General features: G+C 33.7%; 1 protein-coding gene across 11 annotated transcripts; it reads left to right on the top strand.

The window, feature by feature from the left end:
* The first annotated feature begins 959 nt into the window (after positions 1–959).
* Positions 960–14228, top strand: LOC104607208 (protein WVD2-like 3). Of its 11 annotated transcripts, none has more exons than XM_088886972.1 (7): positions 961–3649; positions 3770–3862; positions 5285–5373; positions 5486–5579; positions 5717–5778; positions 6101–6459; positions 6600–6817. In XM_088886972.1, the coding sequence occupies exons 2-5, from the start codon at positions 3803–3805 to the stop codon at positions 5720–5722; spliced, it is 249 nt and encodes an 82-aa protein (XP_088743098.1). In that variant the 5' UTR covers positions 961–3649; positions 3770–3802; the 3' UTR covers positions 5723–5778; positions 6101–6459; positions 6600–6817. The 11 variants fall into 11 exon arrangements, 9 of the variants coding, with proteins under 9 accessions (XP_088743098.1, XP_088743101.1, XP_088743095.1 ...); XM_088886975.1 differs by having other exon boundaries at positions 961–3862; positions 6101–6191; positions 6329–6459; XM_088886969.1 differs by adding an exon at positions 13835–14228 and having other exon boundaries at positions 961–3862; positions 5717–6459; positions 6600–6683.
* The last annotated feature ends 1574 nt before the right edge of the window (positions 14229–15802 follow it).

The following is a 15802-nucleotide window of genomic DNA, read 5'->3' as shown; positions in this document are numbered from 1 at the left end:
CTAGTAATTAATTATGCATGTATTTTACATATGGGAATTCTAAATGATGAAAATTATAATAATAATATATTTATTTTTTTTTAAATTTATGTATTTTTATTTTTGTTTATATATATATATATATATATTGTTTTTCATTATTAATCAAATACATATTACAAAATCTAAAACTGATTGCATAAACACTTCATCCAAATATGTTATAAACAGATCAAATTGTGAAGTTTCAAAGTATCTTTGATAGGCCTACCTGTTTGGCTAGACTTTTCTTTTTGTAGTGTTTTATCTTTTTGATGTATCTTTTTTATTTTGCTTATTTATCAAAAAAATATAAGATTTAAATAAAATGAATTAAATGAAGTGAAAAGTAGTAGTTCAATTTACAAATTAAACCTTATAGTTAAATAGGGACTAAATTTAAAAATGAGTATTTTAATCACTATTTCAAAAACCGAATCAGAATAGTTGGTCGAACTGTTTGGTTAACTTGATCGGTTTAACCATTAAAATGTTTGACCCAATTAATGGTTCTCAGGTTGCTTTGAAATTAATTCCAATTTTTTTATTTGTTTTAAAATAGAAATTAGAAGATTTAAAATAAAAGAAAATTTCATATCTCATAATCTTATTCGATTATCTTCAATGGACAATTAATTAGGGTTTTTAGTTTTTCCATTTTGATTTTGAATTTTCTCATTATTTTGATTCTTATTAAGTTATAACAGCAAAAAAATTGCAATTCTGATGAAGAAATAAAAAAATCGATACAATATATAAAAGATTAACACTAATTTTATATTAAAATACGAGATACACTAATAAAATAAATGATGATCCTGGAGATAACCGTCCTCCTCTTCTTCTAAAAACAACGCAAAACAATACATGGGCGTTTGTCTTTGTATCCGGTTTATAATTTTGAACCGGAGTTGATCGGGTCTATACCCCTTTCTATTCCAGTTAGACATATTGACATCAAGAAAAACACCAAAAACATTTGGAAAAGATGACCTCTTCCTGCATTCGTTCTATTCCTTCGCGCGTTTAACAAGGCTATTTTTTTTTTTGGAGAGGAATTCAAGATATCGTGAAGCCAAAACCTCTTCACAGAAGGAATCAAGAGATTGTGTAGTCAGAAGTGTTTTTCCAAAACCTTTTCCAAGGAGGGAATCCAAGAAATCGATCAAGAAGAAGAAGAGACCAAGAGCTCTTCTACTTCCCGCATTCCTAAAAGCTTCAAACGATTGTTGTTCGTCTGAGATCGACTGAGAAATCAACGGCATACTAGTATCGCTCACTTGAGAAGATTCCATTTTTGTGTGAATCGGTGATTGAGAGAGGGGAAGATTTGTTTTCTTCGATTGGAAAAGATCCAATATCATCCTTGCATTTGTTCGTTGTTTGACCAAGAGAAATCGACGACATTCTAACCCTCTTAATAGTTTTTCATTATGTATAATGGGTACTAGGGTTTTTTTTTTCCCAATCCTCCCTCTTTTTGGGGTTTTATGTTTGATTTGGAGTTATTATTTGTGTTTCTGGGCTTGTTTTGTCTAGGTACTAGGGTTTTTGTCTGATTAATTGGAATAGTCGAGGATGTGGCAAACTCAAACTCAAGGATTTTGTCTCAGCTATCTATGTCTGAGTCGAGTCAAGAAATAAAATAATCTAACATTTTGACTTTCCCTCTAGAAGGCTTAGTTGAATTCTTGTTTTTAGAAGCAAGGTTTTGACGTGGTAGTATGTGCTTTCTCAGAAAGTTATATTCTTTTATGTCAAATTTTGATCCCTTAATTTCCGTTGGTTTATGCTTTATGCACGATGAACCATATAAATCAAAAAGAGAAAATGTTTCTGTTGGATGCCAATAACTAGATTATGTCTATAAATCTGATTTTAATGTTTCTGCTCACCGATTTTAATGTTTGAAATGTGCCCACTCCCCTACCTGCAAATGAAGAGAAAAAGGACATTAATAAATCATACCAAAAGCTTCATCTACATATATGCATTATTGTGATATGCTGATTACAATGTACTACAGTTGTATTGAGCTGCATTTTTGTACTTAGCAAGTTAAAGATTGCCCACTCAGCAACTTGTTGTGCCTGCATGTATGAGCATGTAACAGCCAATAGAGTTAAAAAACAGAGTCAGAGCTATAAAAAAAATAACAAAACCAGTTCATAAACAGAAACTCCCGTAACTCTTAATTCGCCAGTTTTCCACAATTAGTTTATTGAAAAGTTCCTCTTGAAAACCTCAGTTCAACATACCACGTTACCAACTCAACATATAATCAGATATACATGCTATTGCTAACATGTCCATGCTATTGAATTCTACATTTTCAAAGTTCGCTCAGCACAATAACACCAACTAGTTAATAAAGGACATTACCCAATGTTGGTCACATGATAATTCCAACAGAGAATAATATCCCAACAAAATTGCCACATAAACCAATAGAAATCTTTTTTAATTGATAAAAATGTTTCTTATTAAGAAATTACCAAACTTTGTACATAAAGGCATCCCAAGAGGCCTGATTGAATTTTATGAATGAGCAGATTTAGATAGCATCCTAATGGCTGGTTGAATTTTAGAATCAAGATTCTAAGATTCAAACTCTAGAATTGAACCCTGAAAATCCCATCTATTCAAATTCTAGAATGGAGCAAGTACATGATCATTGTATGTTTTATAGTATTTTCCTACTGATTATTATGATGTTAGTTGCATTTGATAATTCACATTTTGTTTAAATAATTTCTAATTGTCCAACTGGAGCTATTGTACATTTTTAGCATTACTATAACTTCTTTGTCGTCTATAGTTTACACTTTCTGTATGGTCATTTGATTAAACCATTAAATAAATTTCAATGGAAGCAATAGCCAGTAAGAACTCTTTATAAAGTGTTCTCAGCATCATTTTTTCAGTTCATGGTAATTAGTTAGGAGAAGGTCGGTAGGGGATAGAGGAGAGAGAAAGGGTTGGGAGGTTCACAGTGGAGCCCACTATACATCTTGTGAAATTCAGCTTGCTTCTTTGTGATTTTGAATATGGAGATGTGATGAAGGAGAGATGCCTTAAGAGTGTTGCAACTAGTTCATTGTCATGTAGAATGTCACTATTGACGTTCTTTGGTGTCCAAGTGCTGAAATTACATCAGGACTACTAATAAGGAATCTTGATGAAGTGCTTCTCTTGGTTATTTATTTTTGTTTCATTGGGACAAGGCTTGCCAGTATTTTTGCAGATTCAGGATATATAATTGGGAATGCATGCACTTTAGTTTCAGTGTCAGCCTGAAAACCACTATTGTCCCATTGAATCTAAACATTATGATTGACTTTAGTTAACTCCATATCATAGGGACAAGGCTTTGTTGAATTCAGTTGAGAAAGTTTATTCTTTCATCAAAGGAATGTTTATAGCAATTAGGTACTCTTACTTGTTTTGTTAATTTTTGTATTTGATTTTTTGTAATTCTTCAGATTTCCATTTTCTTCTTGCCTAAGCATATTCAGCAATTCTATTTGCTCTTTGTCAACAAGCTTAAGCCCAGTAACAGGGCTATAGTTGTTGAGGGAAAGAGAAGCTGAACTTTCAACATTGCACAGTACATTGGCAATGAAAGGACAAGGTAATGTGCATTGAGTCAACATCACAGAAATTTTATACTATAGTCATGTTGGTGTTTATCTTTCACTAACTTATTCGTTAATATTACTCATTAAACATGCAAATGGGCATCACCTGTCAGAAGACCAAGTTCTAACACTCTTTGACAGAGTAAATGGGGTTGGAATCCTTTTTGCAGAGACAGAACTCAGAAACACAGAGACCCATTATTCAGGTCTTTCCTTCTTGGGATGTTCTCTCTCTCTCTCTCTTTCTCTCACTCACTCACTCTCACACACACATACCTGGATGGAGATAAGGCATGATGCAGTTTAACAAATTTTCCTACCCATGATTTCATTACAGTAGGAAAATCCCAATTTTTGAATCTTTTATATATGGTGACTTGCTTGCTGAATAAATAAATTATTTTTCTTCTGGTGGATCAATGATGAAGCTGATTGGTTGGTTAAAAATAGAAAAAGCTTGTTGATTGATCTTTTTATGATTGGTAAGTGTTGGTTGATGTTGGATATCCGATATTGTGAAATTCTCTGTTCCATCAGAATTTATCAAGGACAATACAAGGCATTGTCATTAAATAGAAAGCACCTAACCAAGACTTACAACCCAGCTTAAAGCTACCCCTTTTACCTATAAACCAATCAGTTTTGATATGGCGCTCCTGGGATTGAAGTCACCTACACTACAGAAAAAATGAAACTGCCGCTAAAAGAAGGATGGAGTGATGGGACCAGTAATATAATAGCTCGGGGATGCCATATAATCAATTTTCAATTTCAGCCTAGAGTTACAGATCCAGTCCCAGGCCTGGTATTTCCCCGGATAAGTAGAGCTAGCTCCCATGATTCTTCCTGTGAGAAGGATTCTGTTTTATTTTTAATAAGAAGATTTGATATCAAATCTTATGATTTCATATTCTTATTAATAAACTTATGATTGGTAACCATTCAAAACAAGATGTTTTTTATAGTATTAGGTTACCAAAAAATGGTCATTCAACATAAAAGTATGAAACATCCATTCTTAAGAAAATTTAAAGAAATCTTTTTAAGTTATAAACTTATAATTAACTCTTCCTGTCTTCCAGGGTAGTTACCTAAAATAAATTCCATTTAAGATGATAATGGATATTTTACCAAATAGAATTCAGATATGATCACAGTAACTTTTGATCAGATTTAGGTTAGGCAATATTGGTTTGGAATGAAGACAAACATCAATGTGATTGGGGACAACTGAGGATTTCAACCACTTGTGACACAAATGTGGCACAAAAATAGGGAACCCTACCTTGTCTTGGTTGGGGTTCTCCAAATTCTAGTGGAAGAGCCAAAAATGAATTGAGAACTGAAGATTGGCAACTGAAAGAGTGACCTATCAAATCACAGACATGGAAAGAATGGACTAAAGAAACAGATGGGAGTGGCTGGTGTGGAAATGATCAGCAATCTGACTTGAAATTCAAAAGGAGCTCATAGTAATTCATTCAGGGGCATGTATGCCCTGATGCATAGGTCATTGGATGTAAAAATATTGGATTAGTTAGAAAATATTTAATAGTTACTACTGAGTACTGACTAAATGGGGGACTTTTTTTCCATTGCTGATGTTGAGAGTTTTGTATCTTGTGCAGCCTAGTACATCTTTGGTATCGAGGAAGCCACTGCAACCTGATAATAAAAAGCATATTGATGAAGAAGATGCTTGTTCTGTTGCTTCCTTGTATCCTTTGACCCTTCTCAACCTAAAGTCTAAATAATTCTCTTTTAGTTATCTGTTTATAACTTTTTTTTTTTTTTGTTTCTGGATCTGGGTTATCCTTGGCCATACTTAGTACTGCAGCATCTGTTCAAGCATTAAAACCCAGGAAAACAATTGCATCAGCTCCTAAATTCCGATGCACTGAGCATGCTGAAAAACGGAAGGAGGTACTTCAGTTTTTAGACTTCTGAATATGGAATTCCCTGCTTCAGTGACATTCTTGATTAATGGTTCTTAGTTGCAACCCATATTTAAATTATGTGCTGACTCCATTCTCATTTCGTTTCTCTTCCATTCTACTCAGAGTTAGAGGAGAAACACCAGGCTCTGGAGGCAGAGAGAATCCAAGTTGAAGCTAGGACTATGGTACATTACTTCCTTTAGTTTTCCCTAAAGCATTAGGTTACATGTTGATAGAAGAAGACATGGGTTTATTTAACAGAGGATATTTGTTAGTATCTATTGTTTATGGGGTATTTTCTAGATAACATTTACTTTTTCTCTAACCAGAAACTGATTTTCATGCCTCTTACTTCCCAACACTATTCTTTCTTTCCCTCTACATTTTCTTCTATTACTTAATTTATCACCAACTTCTTTTTTTTGTAAGCTCTATTAATTTCACCAACTGCTAGCTTTATCTTGTATATCAATGTCTTTTGCCCTATGTTTCTTGAAATGCAAACAGGGAATAAGTCTATACTTGGGATTGAATGAAGTGTGTTCCCTTCGGAAAGGTGTTGGGAGATCCAGCTACTAGCAGAAGCATAGAAAAGGATGTACTTGAAAGACATTTTATTATTGATTGAAAGACAGATTTGTGATGCTAATATCATTCATCATGTGCCACCTTTTCTCTTCCCACATTCGAAACTGCGATTTTCATATTAGCTGATTCATTTTCTTAATCTTTCAGCTCCATTCTCTTTAACGGGTACAAATAGGTGGTTTCAAGCTTCCATCAGATCTGGGGAAGGGAAAAATCCATACCTCTTGTCTTGTTTCAAAGAATTGCATCTTCCCAAGTGTGAAGTTTGCCTTCAATTTGTAAGCAAAGTTTCAGTATATTTGAACTTCATTGCTTGTTTTTACTTTATTGAAAGAAAATGAATAAATTTCAACCCCTAAACCCAACACTGCCAAATTAGCATAAACAAGTCTTCCTATAACTATTTTGCTTTCTACAGTGTTGCTGCTTCTTCAATGTCTGCTTTGAAACAACCAAACCGTTAGAGTTGTGGCCATCATAGCTGAAGGTGTTCCAGAATCAGGTACCATGCAGTTGATTGCATATGCATGGTTGAATAATAAGGTGAAAATAGATCATGATAGAAGACTTAGATTCATTTAAATGTCTCTTGCATCACATAATGAAATTCCAATACTTGGACATAGAATAACTAAATGTCGGATGCTTCATTGAATGACACAGTAAGTTGGCACGGTGTTCTCTAGTTAGTCACAAGCCGTGAATGAGTTTAAAAAGATAGTTTTTAGATTCATTTAAATGTACTTTGCGTCACATAATCAAATTCAAATATTTTGACATAGAATAAATGAATGCTTGATGCTTCAACGAATGACACAATAAGTTGGCACAGCGTTCTGTAACTAGTCACAAGCTTTGACTGTGTTTAAAAAGACTGTTTTGGGTTGGTGTTAGGGATTTCTTTTAGGTTTCAGTTGCAAACTTACAATACACAGTAATAAATTTGCCATGTCTTGTGTCTGTTAGTTACTTGTAATTCAGTGGCATACAACATATAGTCATGATTTAGTGCTTAATGTTTTGCTGAATTAAGTATACTTAATTTTAATATTGTCCTGCAGCATGAAACAGTCCAAAAATGTGATGGCACTAAAGTGTTTTCTAAAAATATAAAGGAAGGGAGTGGGTTTATTAGTCAGGTTGTTCATTGAAGTGCATACAATTGAGAAATATTCCACATCACAAGATAATTTGGATTGCATTCCATTGAAGTGATCTGCCTCTGTTATTCTCCATTGAGGTGCATAAATCAAAGATTCAAGGTTATAATTGATGGCTGAGCAACATGTAGACAAAGGGGAAATTTGCAGTCCATTTTAATGAAAAATACATAATTAGGGATATCAACATGTATTGGTTTTTACTTTTAAATTTATTGGAAGTGATTTTTACTAAATCATTTGGATCAATAACAGTTCTTCTGTGTTTTCAAAAGCTCAAGAGAATGTCTTTAAAAATCTGACTGGGTCGTGGGTTAACAAATCCAACCATTTGGTTTGGTCTGAGTCTAACAAGTTTTGAACAACATTAGATATTTTTGGGTGATTTTGATGGTGGGTTTGGTTGCATTAGATGTATTTTTTATTGTTTATTTTTTACCTTCCTGGCACTAGAAGTGAAACCTCTTCAAGACTTCCATAGCTTGTAGCTCTTTTTTTTTTAAGTTAATGATTTTTTTTACTTTATTATGGAAAAAATCTTGCCATCCTCCCACATAAAGTTTCAAGTGTGATATTACTTGGTGAATCTACAAGAAATTAGAACCTTTGGGATTTTTCATTTTATTACATGTATGTCTAAAATCTGAAGATGTGGATAAAACAAGTAGGTGCCAATCCTTGAGAAGTCTATTTAAGATGTTTGATACTAATGAAACATTTGGTATGAATGATAAGCAATACTGGTTCTCTTTCTTCTCTATGTCAACAGTAGGTCATCTCCTGCTTACTGTCATCATCTTGTAAGCTTTCTTTGGTTAGCATTGCGTCCTTAAACAAGGGAGAAGATTGTTTCTTAAATATTTGGATTGGCCATGTGTACTTGCTTGTTCAGTGGCACTGGCTTTAGGCCCAATACTTGACCTAGTGAGTGGCTATTGGCTACATCTTTAGCCCTAATAACAGAATTGTAGTGGTGTAATTTATTACTAAAGACAAAGCACATGCCATGTTTGGGGCTTGTAGCTTGTGGGTGTTATCTTTTTTGTTACAACTTAGAATTACAATTGAGAGGGAAGAGTTACTTTTGATAAGACGAGCATCAAGCAGGCCCTATTGCTTTCATAGGCCACAAAGTTTTAAAATTAAATGCAGATGAAGAATCTCCCTTATTACTAGTTAGATAGCATCAGAGTAAAGTAGTAAATACAAACAAACCAGGAGTCCTCCATGGTGACCAACCAATACAAGATAAGTAGCTTCATCAGCATAACCTCTGCTGAGCTCTGGCAGCTTCTTCAGAAATTATTAAGGGGGGTGGGGGTTTAAACTTCTAAGTGTAGGTTTAGTGGTATGAGATGAGTTTTGGGACAGAAAGGAACAGACCCAACTTGTTTTTTTCCCCTCTAAAATTTCCTTGTTTAAAACCAGAATGTTCATTACTTTGGTTAAGATGGTGATTTAAAGTCGTTACTTTGGTTAAGATGGTGATTTAAAGTCATTACTTTGGTTAAGATGGTTGCAAATTAAGAGATCCAGACTAGATGTAGATGAATCTATTGATCACAATTTATGAATGTACCAACAGCGGGAGAACACTCAGCTATCTGCTTTTCCTCCTATTGAGTCCAAAGCTATGTATATTCTATTCCATTTAGCATCTATAATATTTATTAAAAGAAATCCAAAATCTCTCTCTCTAAACTGCTCTTCATATCTTTTACTTTCAACAACAATCCATGCTTTTAAAATTTTTAACTTTATTTTGAATATTCATTTTCCTTTATTAATCCTCTAACAAATTTGGGCATCAAAAGAAAACTCTTTAAAATTTACTTTTTAATTTGTGATCATTGTTCCAATTCCAATTATAAGTGATGAATTGCGAATATGCCCATATGGATGCTATAGAACTACTATTGGTATTTCAATTCCTTGGAATTCAGCCCGTGTAAATTTTATTAACCATCTCTATCTTTGTAGTTAAAATACTTGAATATAATTTTAATATTTATATGTTTTAATTTGCATGTTCAACCAATATGTTAAATGGATTTGCATCGGAAGATGAACTACATAATTAGAGAATTTGAAATTTTTTAAAGTTTTGGTACTATTGAATTGGATATTATATTTGAACAATTTCTTTTGGATGTTTTAATATCTAATCTTTGAATTAATAGATTTCATTTTAAATTGTTTTTTATTAAGTTGTCTAAGTTTTCATTTATCAATTGTCAAATGATTTGTTGTACTAATCAATAAAAAAATTCAGGTACCACAAAAATGCTAAAATTAAATTGGGCATATATATTTTTTTTGAAAAAATAAGTCTATGCCGACGGTCGTGCTTAATAAAATGGCAATTACATAGGACTAAGGGCAGCGGTCATGCCTGCCGCTTTAGTGCTTAAATAGGACCTAAGGCGGCAATTTTTTGTTTGTTGCCTTGCTATTAAAAGGACTAAAGCTGGTGGTCCATGTCCGCCGGCTTGAATCATTAACAAGACCAAAAGTTGAAGTCATGCATATAGGACCTAAGGCGATGGTCATAAAGAACATGGACTGCCGCCTTAAATAGGGATAAGCACTTTAGGAGATTTTGAACCGCCTTGGACCAAGCGGCAAAGGTGGCAGTTTTGTCTGCCTAAGCTAGCAGCCTTCATCTAAGGTGACAGACGACAGTGCTTTAGGCTGCGGGTGGATGGTTGCCGCCTTTTATCTAAGACGGCGGTCTAAAGGCCTAAGTTGGCAGTTTTTGGATAACTGACTTAGGCTGTTTTTCTTGTAGTGGCTTTACAACAACAATCGGTGAACATGGTGACAATCACCTCCAATGATACTTCTCTTTTTCTTCGTTTTCTTTCTTTTTTTTTCACTTCTCAGCTTTAACCAACCACATCCTTCTTAAAGTCTTGCACTCCTGTCTCATAATAATGTATATATATATATATATATATATATATAGTGGACTTTGACCCGCTCAAACTGGATGGTTGAACCATTGGCCTAGAAATTAAAACCCAAATTAGTTCTGTTTCTACGTTGTTTTTAAAACCTTGATTTTTTTCAAAAGAACCTTGATTTTTTTCAAAAAAACCTTGATTTTTTTCTATATATTTTTGTTGTATTTTTGTGTGTGAAAATAATGTGTTTTTTATTTTTATATTTTATTAAAATTTATATTTATAATGACATTAAAGGTTAGCACATTTAACCCAAAAGTTGAACTATTTACTATTAGTTTTTATATTTCATTTTTGGTTAGTTCTAAAATATGAATTTTATTTTCATTATCAATAAAAATAGTGATTGTTTATTACATTTATTGTTTTAATTTGATTAATAAAAAATATCACAAAGGTGCCTAATTTTTTGTAATTTTACATATTTATTTTTATTTAAAAAATTTATTACCCAACTATGACTTCATAGGATGATTAATTTAGTTCATATTGTTGAATTGCTTAGCCACCACTTGGATAAATAATGATTTTGTTTTTGAGCCAATTTTAAAATATATGAGTTTATATTGTTAAAAATATTTGACATAGTTCTAATTAGTAGCATTTATTTGTGAAAATTAATTTAAAAATATAGGATTTAATTAGAGAAAATGAGATTTATACCTCAAGTATAAGACTTAATGAGAGGGGATTAAATAAGCAAAAAGTAATAACTAAAGTTACATTTTCAACACTTACAATTAGAAATGGATTAAATCCACAAATATGGCCGTTATAATAGCCATTAAAATTGACATTAGAGTTATAATAAAATGACTTTTATACCTTTTCTCAAATAAAGAAATAAAGGATAATTTTAGTCCAAAAAAAGTTTTACACTGCATCCACACTTTTATATATAGTATAGATATTGAGGACCCAATGATACGATACAATACACCTAATATAAAACGTATTGTATTGATATTTTGAACCTTGCCTCTTGATATAAACTATTAAAGTGTAAATTTCAAATGTATTTATTCATACTTATTTCAACTATAGATTTGGTGTTATTGATATATTTGTTAGATTTCTAAAAGTCTCTTTAATACCATCAACATATCCATATATTTTCCACTTTTTCTATGCATTTTTCCAAAGCGTATTTATATCTATATCTAAGATTCTTAATTAATATTTTTGAATCTCCGATAAGGGTTGTTTGTTTGCCAATAACTGCAGTGAAACACAGTGCAAATTTTATATCAACCAGGAGTGAAAACCAAAATTACGAATAAATGGATATAAAACTTAATTGGATGCAAAATCTGTGTTCACTTCAAATTTTGCCTAAGAAATTTTGAAGTTTCGGAAAATTTTCCCTAAAACTTTTTCTTTATCTTCTATCAAATGGAACATATATAGTAGTTCATCTTCTCCTATCAAACTTCTCTAGAAACTTCAAGTTTTGAATGAAAATTGTCAAAATTATTTACAGTCATACTAGTCAAACAGGTTATTTAAGAAACCATAAACTAAACAGGTGTTTGGCTTCGGTGCTGGGAACACAGCATGGAGCTGACATGTCTGGGTGTTTATTTTTTTTGTTTGGAAGTGGTGCTGCCACAGGCTGTTTTTTTGGGAAAACAGCATTGGTTTTGTTTGGTATCGGTGTTGTAGAACCATTTTCAGTATGGTCATATTATCTAATGTTTAACATGATGCTACATTGATGTCACATCATTGCACTATTGACAGCTATGGGTTGTTTTTTGAGAAAACATCGAATTTGGCATTATTTCAGACCACTCTCTTGATTTTTAAGGCATGGTCTGAAGCAATGTTTTTATGGAAAAATGGTACCAAATAAGAGGCCATTTCTGAAACATCGCTTTTTATGTGGTGCCTATATAGCGCCTTTTTGTCAGAAAATGGCATTGATGCCAAACACTGCCTAAACTTGGATCAGAAGAACCAACGAAACCGGGTAACTATGGTATACATTATCGATTATCATCTATGAGACTATGACTCAAAAATAAAAATGTTTAACAGTGGTGCATACTTTATTTTTATCTCTTATCATTATCACACAAGGGTGGGAATCGTGGGTTTGCATACATGTAAGGGTCCGTGTGGTTTGCCAAAAATAGGGGTATGGAATCGGACCATTCCAATAATTTAAGGATGCTGGGTGGAGATCGTGATTTCACATTTGCCACATCGAAAATTCTATCGTCATTCACCCTTTACGAAATGACCCCACTAATAGGGGAAAAACATGGCTGTTTGGAAAAAGGAGCCTGGGCTGTTTTGAAGCTATTTGGTAGAACTGTTTTTCTAATTACATGGAGTCTGTTAAAAAGAGTCCGATCAACAGTGCAGGCTGCTTTACGAGCGTTTTTTTCATAAGTGAGGCCCTGATTCACAAGTGTTTCGTTTCATATAATTTTTTGAAAAACACAAGAAAAAAGTTAGGATGCAGGCGGATTGAGCATTTAAAGTGATTTGACTTAATATTATAATATATTTATAATGATAATTATGTGACATTTCTCAATTTTTTCAAATTCCAATGTGCCATGTTAATGCAATTTTCTTGTCAATTCCATTTAATTGCTAAAATGAGATTTTCTTAGGGGTGTCAATTGGACTGAATTTGGTCCAATCTGATCCAGTCCAATGCGAATCCATTATAAATGGACCAGGTCCAATCCAATCCAATGAATGTTTTGGACCAATCCAATTCAATGTTTGGATCGTCCAATCTATTCAAATTCATTTTGATTTAGATTGGTTTCAACTCAAACCCAGACCATTGACACATATTCTTATCTTATATCAATGGACCAGATGTTGGCTTAATCCAACCTAATCCAATGTAAATTTGTTATGGATGGATCAGGTCCAATCCACTCTAATTAATATTTTGGACTGGATTGGTCCAAACCAATATGTCTTGTTGGTCTGTCCAATTCATCCAAATTAATTTTGGACTGGACGGGTTCCAATCCGAAACCAGTCCATTGATACCCTTAGATTTTTTTGCCGATTCAGTTTAATTGCTGATGTGACACGCATGATACATCAACAGAAACAGAACACTTATGAAACACTCCAATGCTAAACACCCACTTTGCGTTCATGACAGCAAAGAAAAGCCTTGTACAAAATGTTGATACCCACAATTTTCACCTCTCAGCCCACAAAGTAAATGTATATAATCAGTTTGGGTTGGCCAAGCCTGGTAGCAATGGGATTTGATCATTTGATCCCAAGTTTCTGCTATAATTAGCTAATGAACTTACCAATTGAACCACCATCAGTTGTAATTCCTGTGCCCATTTAGATTGGACCAAATCCAGGGAGTTTTCACCTTGCTGAAATAATGGCTGGTGAACGAAACCCTACAGCTACTCTTACTCCCCACTGATTCTCCTTTAATTCATACTCTTTAGCTATAGTGGATGGATCCTGGGACTCTACCACTCATACAGCTTCTACAGGTCTTTATTTATTGTCTTACTCCCACAATGTTTGCATTGCAGAAGGACAGCCATGCCAGTCAAACGATTCCTCAGAAACTGTGCTCTGGACAATCATCCGAGGCCTAAGAAGACTGATTTCTCTAGGAATTTTGAAAGCTACACTCATATCTGATTCGAAGGGAGTTCTTTTGAAGATAAAAGGAGCCACTGAAAACATTAGATCGATGGAATGAAAAAGTTTTGCTGGATCATGTCAAATATCTTTTGAGATTTTTTGAAAGCATAAATCTGATATTTGTAAGTTGCTGTAGCGCATAATCTAGCAAGGAAAGCTAATGTACATAGAACGTAACTCACTCTTTTTGCACTCGTTCACCCCCTCACTCTCAAATCGTTATTTCTGTAAGAGGGAGCTCCTTATGTACCCTTGATGATTTTAATGGATCCTTTTCATTAAAAAAAAACATACTGAATTAGGCACTTCATCTCTAAAGATAGCATGGTTTCAGGCCCAGTACTGCAAACTAACAAAGAACTGAAACAACTCACTATTTTTATTTTCTGAGCTGGAACATACTTTCTGCTAATCTTCAAACCAGTCTTTAAAACTTCTATTTTGGTTCATACTTTCAGCCCCTCTACCAAATCAAACACATCAAGCATGCTCACACCTGAAAAGAGCATCTTCTAGAGATTTACCTTCAAAAGGGTTTTTGAGACTTGTAACATCTGCTATGTAAAGAGAGAGTAAAATATATTGGCTCGTAATATAGCAAAATAGTCTGTAAGACAGTAAGAGGGGTGTAGATGTATTTTCAGTTACCCCTCATTGGTTTGGATGTAAACATTTTTCAGGAGTCCGGATCACCTGTCAGCAAAACACGTTACAACCCTCTACCAGCATGATTTTACACCCCACATCTTATAAATGGCGGGTCCCAATTTCATGGTGAGATGTATGGTGTGAGATGTCTGAATCACCTTCTTCTTATTATTAATTTAAAAAAAAATAAAAAGAAAAAAGACCAAGGGACATGTATTCAGCAGAACTGGTCCCTCCTTGAGTAAGAACTGGAGTGATTTTTTTTTCTCTTTTTCCTCAAAATAAGAAAATCTCAAATTGAACTTGCCTTTTAAACTCGGCAACCAAATCAGGGCCAATCACAATTTAGAAGGTTGATGCTAAGAATCATGTCAGAAACTTGAAGGAAAATTTTCCCTAATGATACTCTTATTCCAACTCTTGTTATATATTTTCATACATTTGATTTTCACATAGTTCAAATCAAGGTTCAAAGTATCGACATTTATCGGCCTATATCGGCCAATACGTATCATTCCAGAACCCCTCCAATATGCCCCTATAGTGGGTGTATCGGGGGTCTGACCGATTCAGCGGGTGGAGGAGCCCTAAACCAGCCAGCCCCCCATTCACCCGATACACCCCATGTATCGATATTTTGAACCTTGGTTCAGATTAAAATTTTCGATCTTAGCCCATAGATCTTATAGACCGGCAAACCTGCTGGAATCCATAGATCATTCCAAATTCCTAGTTGAGACCCAGAACCAATGCTCTAATAAGCACCTTCTCTAATCATCTCCCTTCCTATCAAGATACTCCTCCCACTAATACTATTCGATTCACAATTCAAAATCAAATTAATCATTGTTAACCGGAGGGTCTACTACTAATCTCCAAGCCAGTTTGGCTGGTAAAAGCTTTGTTAAATAAATTGGGACTGCCATCCGAAATGTTTTTACTAATTTGATTCTATCTAATGATCTAATGTTTTTTTTTTCTTTTTTTTTACACTTTCATCAGCATAACCCACAAAAAATCCCCGAATCTCTCTCAAGACTTCACAAAATGTTGTTTTGAAGTGCAAAGCAGGACATGCAATAACGGAGGACAACTGTAACAACATCCTTTAACAAGTGTTGGAATGACAACCGATAATATTATAATCTGTATGTGCATAGAAAAAAACAAATGTAGATAGCAAGATAGCTAAAGAAAGAAAGAAG

Source organism: Nelumbo nucifera, chromosome 5 (assembly GCF_055504915.1).
Source record: "Nelumbo nucifera cultivar China Antique chromosome 5, China Antique-T2T, whole genome shotgun sequence".
Taxonomy (NCBI): domain Eukaryota; kingdom Viridiplantae; phylum Streptophyta; class Magnoliopsida; order Proteales; family Nelumbonaceae; genus Nelumbo; species Nelumbo nucifera.
The sequence above is the reverse complement of the archived record's forward strand: the minus strand, read 5'-3'. Positions and strand labels throughout refer to the sequence as shown.